General features: G+C 38.2%; 1 protein-coding gene across 1 annotated transcript in view; it reads left to right on the top strand.

Annotated features, from left to right (window-relative positions):
• The window catches only part of ELK3 (ELK3, ETS transcription factor), a 61930-nt gene that overhangs the window by 15118 nt on the left and 39488 nt on the right, over positions 1 to 7324 (top strand). The window contains exon 2 of the mRNA XM_019515051.1: positions 3381 to 3589. Within this exon, the coding sequence (XP_019370596.1) occupies positions 3383 to 3589 (207 nt within the window). The 5' untranslated portion in view covers positions 3381 to 3382. The remainder of the gene's footprint in view (positions 1 to 3380; positions 3590 to 7324) is intronic.

Genomic DNA, 7324 nt, shown 5'->3' with positions numbered 1-7324 from the left:
GTGTGTGTGTGTGTGTGTGTGTGTGTGTGTGTGTGTGTGTGTGTGTGTGTGTGTACATACATACATATATAGAATTACCTGGTTAAGCATAATGTTTTGGATAAATACTTCACCATGGAGTGATGAATACTCATTTAGCCAATAAAATATGTCTGCTGTAATGGTGGAGTTCATAGCATATACAGTATAATTTTCAATATATCTATTTATAGTCTTACAATTTCTCATACCCTACACTTCGGTAAAACAAAAAAAGGATTTGTACTTACATTTAACATTATTTTAGTAAGTCAATGTGGTGCCTTTGATACTGCCTATATATAGCCAATTTTAAATGTGCATTCTGCATGATCTTAAATACAGGTTTATTCAGAAGATCAGAACGGCTCCCCATGAACTTCTGCACTGTCATAGATTTTATAATTATTATATTACTCAGCTAGGAATATATATTCCTACTTCTTGCATTTATTCTGCAAATCCAAATACAGTGGAAAAATGAAACTTGTACAGGGAAAAGAAAACTATGACTAATTTCACAAACCCCATTTTGCAAGTGTGTTTTTAAATAATTTTGAACAAAACAAGTTCCCTTCCATTTCAATTTGCTTTTCCACTAAAAATATTAACTAAGTACTCCAATGTCTTATTATTTTTTACTTCAGATTAACTGACTTATGTTTATCATTAAAACTTTTATTATAAAAAATTCAGTTTTACTTAAAGTGGGATCCAGTAGATTTTTTTTTAATGAGTAAAAATAAACTAGTATTAATTCTTTAATATCCTGAAGAATATGATCTAAGCAGAAAACCTGGAGTCCAGGGAGCAGCTTGTGCAGATCATTTCACATACCTGAATAGTTAGAAGCTTTGCGCCCTCCTGTGGCAGACAAACCAGACAGAAATATAGAGCCTTAAATTTATTTTATGTTCTACCTATCTTATAAAATGATACAAGGATCATAGTGAACCTGACCCAACACTATTCATTTTGTTCCTGGGATAATTTCCACTTTTCTAGACTCAGATGTAGGCAATGAATCTTTATTTGATTAGCAGTGGATATCCATAAAAACCAAGTTAACCTGATAATACTGGGATTTTAATGTCTAGATTAGACACAGGACAAGGTCAGAATTAAACCTTGATCTTAATTAAAGGGCTAAAAAAATATTAATTTAGTTACTCTTATAAATGTTCTTCTCTTCTGATTTGACCTTAGCAACTAATTACTGGATTTAGACATCTGGAGTCCCAAAAGACAGAATGACTAGCACTAAGCTGTTAGGTACTCTATTGTGCATTGATACATTTTAAAACGATTGAAAATGAGAAAAATCTTTTAAAAATGAATTTTCTAGTTTAAAAGATCAATTGAAACTGAATTGTTGATAGTAGTAATTGCCTCACCTTTAGTGTTAACAATCCTGAATCTTAACTTGGGTTTGTATATGCTAAATTACAGTACAGCCTCTTTTAAGGTTCCAGGTTCTTCAATAACTGTGCAAGCAGTTGAAACATGTATGGGGAGTATTAGGGAATATTAATTGCAGGTGTAGGGAAATTTTTTCAGATGTGCTTAAATCACTTTTAAATATGGGAGTCCAGCACTTCTGAAAAGTATAATCCTAAATGTCAGCTCTACAATCCTGAAAGGAAATAACAAAATATACAACTGTTATACAACTAACAAAATATTCCAATTCAATCACGTTATGGAAGATATTTTACAATGCCCAAAGTATAATGAAGATTAATCTTTTCTACAAATTGGGGTTTTTCAAGTGACTTCAGTGGATATTAGATTGGGGTCTAATTCTTTTCTTTGCAATAAAATTGAACCACTTCTAGAATTTCTGTAGCTATGCAAGGAATTGCACAGCTCCATAGGAATTTCATTGTAACTGATGTTTAATTAATGCCCATTTATTTGTAAGTAGCATCAAAAGTTTAGAGAAGGTCATCTTGTGACAAAATATTTATTTATTAATTTAAACTGTAATATTCATCCCATGTTGATGTAATTTGATTAGGAAACAGACATAAGCAGTAAAATACAGTAATACATCATTTGACATTAGTGGAAATGTGGAATAAATGTAACTTAAGCTCCTCACAAATTAATGATTTAGTTACTGGCCCAAACTAGAACAGTACAAATTAAGACACGAAGTAACAAGAGGTGACAAAACAGCAGTGAAAGGGAATTGGGGAGAAAGAAGAGGTATTGCAGTGATACAATTATGCAGTTACTGAGTGAAGATGTGCACAATTAGTGGTTTTACTGAAGGGAGGATAACAACCTAATTGACCAGGTTTTAGAGTGCATTCCTTGGGTGGGGACCTACGTGGGGACAGCCAATGGAGAGGCGAGCAGATGTAGTATTAAGACCAGTGTTGTCATGCAATGAGAAGCTATGCTTAAACTGGATGTAGTAGTTATAAGGGAGATGGTAAGAGTGTGTTGTGGTCAGAATAATGGACAATGATGATTTTTAATTATGATGATTTTTATGGACTGTAAGTGGGCAATAGGGTTCAAAGAAGCAGGAGGGAGTGAGTGGTCTTTGCAGGAAGAGATGGGCTGCTAAGGGTCTGGAAATGGAAACTGAGTTTTTGTGAACCAAATGTACATTATTTTACCTATTCTTTACTCTGCTTTATCACCCACCCCCAAATATAATGGGGAGAGAAATAAGAATATTACAACTAGAATTGTGACATAAGAGTGTTTGGGGCGGGGGTTTGGTGGGAGGAGAGGAATTGGTAGTTTTGTGCTTAGAATGGTATGATACAGTAGTGCTTAAGCTTTTGGTCCCATAGGCCAGATGAATGGCCTGGAGCTGGTCCATGCTTACCAGGATTAGGCTCTGGGGCCTGATTTTGCATCTCTTCCACCACTGTGTCCTGGGATTGGGCCTTGGGAGCCTAGTGCTACCTCTTTCCACCTCTCCAGCCAGGATTGGGCCTTGGAAGCCTGGCACCATCCCTTCCTGCCCCTGTGTGCCAGGACTGAATCCCAGGGGCCTGGCACTGCACCCTCCTAGCTTTCTGCACTGGATTGGGCCCTGGGGCCTGACACTACTCCTGCCTGGCCCTGTGAGCTGGGATTGGATGCCTGATCGAGTGCTCGGGGCCCAGGGCTCCCCACAGGTCTGGAAGTCTGGTAGTAGAATTTCTAGACCCATGGAGAGCCCTGTGAGCTGGATTTGACCCATGGGCGGGGGGTTGAGCACCCCTGGTCTTGTACCACTTGACACTTCCCTTTGCTAAACTGGGGAAAATTAATCCTACAGAAAAGTTAATGTTGAAATGAAACTGGAGCCTAAGTCTGTGCTATGCAAAGTTTCTTACACTGACCTCTCTCCTCTGTCACAGGTATGGAGAGTGCAATCACACTGTGGCAGTTCCTTTTGCAATTGTTGCTGGACCAGAAACATGAGCACCTGATCTGTTGGACATCCAATGATGGCGAATTCAAGCTACTCAAGGCAGAGGAAGTGGCTAAGCTGTGGGGGCTCAGAAAAAACAAAACAAATATGAATTATGACAAACTGAGCCGAGCACTCAGATACTATTATGACAAGGTAACGTTTGTTATTCTAAAACAGACTAAGAAAATAGAAGCAATAGACTAATTAAGAAATGCCAATATTTTGTCTTCATATAGTACCTTTCATTCTTAAAGATCTCTGCACCATAAACACAGGGCACCACTGAAAGCAGCCACCTTTGTGGCATAACGACAGCTAAGCGGCACACAGTAAAACTCTACACAACACTTCAGTGGACTGTGGGTGGAAGGGAATTTTGGCCAAGGATTACTCTTACTGATGCTTGGATGTGCTTATATACATGACCACATAAGACCTTTTGTAACTTTTGATGACAATAAAATAACTATTTGTAATGGAGAGTGACTGTTTGGTTATTACAGCATATTTAAGACCTCAAACGAAGAACTATAGTAGAGAACAGGAATGCTGTAATTGTGATAGTTACAATAGTGACCTCACTGCCAGGCTGTCCACTCACAATAGAAAAAGTGAACAAAAGAAGCCAGTTAAATTCCCAATCTTGAGATCTTCAAAGCATTCAGCAGGATCCACATGACTGAGACAATATTTGGCCAGTATTTTGGTAACTGCAACCAATCATTCCTATGAAATATATGTACTGCCTTAGTAGTTTAGGAAATGTCACTGATAGTCTGGAGTAAATGATAAATCTTTAAGGGTGCAACTAACTGGCCATTGTATTCAGTGAGAACATTTCAGTTGAATGGACTTGATATGAGGCTCCGATTCTTTTTGGTATGCTGTGTAGTGAATGTTAATCTCTGAATCATTTTTAGAAATCCTGTCGCCTTCCAATATTACTCCACAGGAATTTCTCTGTAACTGATCACTTGTTAATGCTCACTTATACTTAAGTATGTATCGATACTTGTGAAGAAATCTATCTTGCTTTAAATAATGGTGTAGATTACACATTGATGTACTTTGTCAGAATGTGGAAGGGTATGTTATGCACCTTTCTGAAATATTAATAGGTGCATAGAACAAATAACCTGTAGCAAGAAAAGCAGTTGAAAGGATGATGTCAGGGCAGGGGTGCACATGATCATCTAAAAGCAGGTCTTGTTCTCCCCTAGCCCCTTCACAGAGGCATTTCAGGCCGCAGAGTGACAAACTTACTCCCAGACCTGGGGTTATCTTGAATAGTAATGACAGAGTATAACTTCAGTGCACAGTCCCTCCTAAAGCAGGATGTTTGTATGGCTTCTAGTAAGGGTTCTCTGTCTCTGCCCCTATTTCATTCTGAGCAGAGTCAGAGCCATTCTGGGAGAATTAACCATGTCCAGTAAGTAAGTAGAAATGACATGGCATTTTTATGCAGGTCACAAATTCTTACTAATAAGGTGGATTAACAGAAGAGCCCTGTGTCCATACACAGAACCTCAGGACTTCCACCTTGTCTGTAGCTTTACTGTATGCTTTTCACTGTAGATGCTTTTCCTCTTATTCCACCATTATAAATTAATTATGCTGTTCTCCACAATTACACAATGCCAAACGAGTCCAAACTGTGACATTTGACCTCATGTCCTCATTCACGTTCATGTAACAACTTGCATCATTTGCAAGTGTTGGATGTGGCCTGGAGATTTACTGGTGTAACTGTAGCATCTACTTAGGTATGACTTAAATTTTGATGAGTGTCTCTGGGCTGCAAATTAGTTTCTAGTTTATCAAGCAGAAAATCCAGATGACGTTGTATAAATTAGTGCCATTTTGAATCACGGTATCTTAGGTGGTAAGCTTCACAGAGAAAAAATAAGCATAGGGTTGGTGCAGTGCTGTTAAGTTACTCTAATGGGCTGAAATATCTATTTGATACCATCCTATGAAGCTGTTTTCAACCATGTGGTGTTGAACGGAAACCCTAAATAGCAACATCTTAGATATTGTTTTTTGTAGATATTTAGAATATTCCTAATCAGATAGGCACAATATTGGCCTGATTTTCAGAAGTTTTGAGCACTCACCAATCTAGGTTAAGTCAGTTGGAGCTAAGAGTGCTTAGCAGCTGTAAAAATCAGACCAGCATTGGGAAAGTCATCAGGTCCTCATCATAGGTAAATCATACCATAGGAGGAGCTTCTGTGGCCTTTCAAGCTGGCATCCAGTCTAATCATCTACTTTCTGCAGTTAGATGTGGCAATGGCAGGATGGAATATACAGAGAAAAAGAGAACAATGATTAATATAGAATTTGTTTCAGTAGACTGGGGGCAGCAGACAGGAGATTGTGCTTGAGGGACAATTCTCCCAGATATGGTGAAATACAAGAAAGGTAATTAAAGAACACCACACTGACAACATTACATCTTATAGTAAAGTTCCCCTATCTGGATATTAGATTACCATATTCAAGGAGCCTCCACACTGTTTTTTCCAGGTCCATTTGGATTATTGAGACTGTTTCAGGTTTATTATTCTTTATATGACTAAAATTACAGGCTTTTTAAAATAATGCACTAATGCTAAGTATTCTTACAGTTTTTAGGCTGTTTTAGATAAGTAAACTAAATGAGATGAGATTATACCCTGTACATTCAGCTTAGTTTTGACAGGTGTGCTTATCAAACAAGGCAGGGTAAACCAGATTTATTTGTTGCTAAACTGAGCACAAATATAGTTGTCATTCATTATTTGTAATACACTTACTTCCAAGAGGTCCTCTTGTGCTGGGTGCTATCCAACTAGTTTTAACAAAGCAACTAAAATATGTTTGCTGCATCTGAAGTCCTATTTGTTTCTGTTTATTAAGCAGAGTTTGATAGACTGGCTTTGCTACATAAACAAGACATCTGAAGGAATTATTGTTCTAGCACAGTATTGATGCACCTTTGGTGCTGTATTTTACTAACAACTTATTATAGTAATATTTATGGCTGTATATCAGCAATAAGTCTGCAGGCTTGCTTCAGGTTTCTCTCCTTAAAACCTGTCAAAAGTGGCTAGGGATGGCAAGCACAAAAAGACTATTAGTTAATAGTGAAGCTGATATTCTGGTTGCTCAGCATGGTCATTTCCCCCTCACTAAGCAGTAAGAGGTCTCTGTTCCACATGAGGACCTCCTTGTCATTATCCAATTCCAACCTTTTTGCTTACAAACTGGGCTGGGATCAGTGCAGAAAGAGAGCCTGCTGGGGAATGCACCCTGCTAATGTGGCCCCTGCACTATATAGGAGATTCCAAACTGAAGTATAAAGCCATTGGGTTAATGCGAAATTTATGTTGTGTGAAAATAAAAGATAAATTATTTGACCTGAGATCTTTCTGAATTCTTTTTTTCTTCTTTAATCCTTACTTGATACTGCTCCATGATGTGCATTTCTTCTTCTTTTGCCTCCATTCCTGGTATTTGAAGCAGTTACCATTTTAAGTCAGTCCATTCTCCCTTTCTTCCTTGCTCTCTTCTAACATTTTAATTCAGAAATTCTGGGGGGAGTTTCTGAATCTCTTGTCAATCTCCTCAAAGATGCCAGTGTTGTGAACCTGCCTTCCCCACATGTCATCAGCCCAGGTCAAACCCAGGACCAAAACCATGCCGTGCAAATTAAAGGACTAACTCAATTAACTGGCAGCAGTAGAAGAATGTTACTTTCTATATGGACCTGCCAGAGGCTAGCAAGAGATATGTAACATGCTATGTTACACTAATCATAGAATCATAGAATCATAGCGGTAGGGTCGGAAGAGACCTTGTAGATCTTCAAGTCCGGCCCCCTGCCTGGGCAGGAGAAAAACTGGACTC

Source organism: Gavialis gangeticus, unplaced genomic scaffold (assembly GCF_001723915.1).
Source record: "Gavialis gangeticus isolate Ggan-Ray unplaced genomic scaffold, GavGan_comp1, whole genome shotgun sequence".
NCBI lineage: Eukaryota > Metazoa > Chordata > Crocodylia > Gavialidae > Gavialis > Gavialis gangeticus.
The sequence above is the reverse complement of the archived record's forward strand: the minus strand, read 5'-3'. Positions and strand labels throughout refer to the sequence as shown.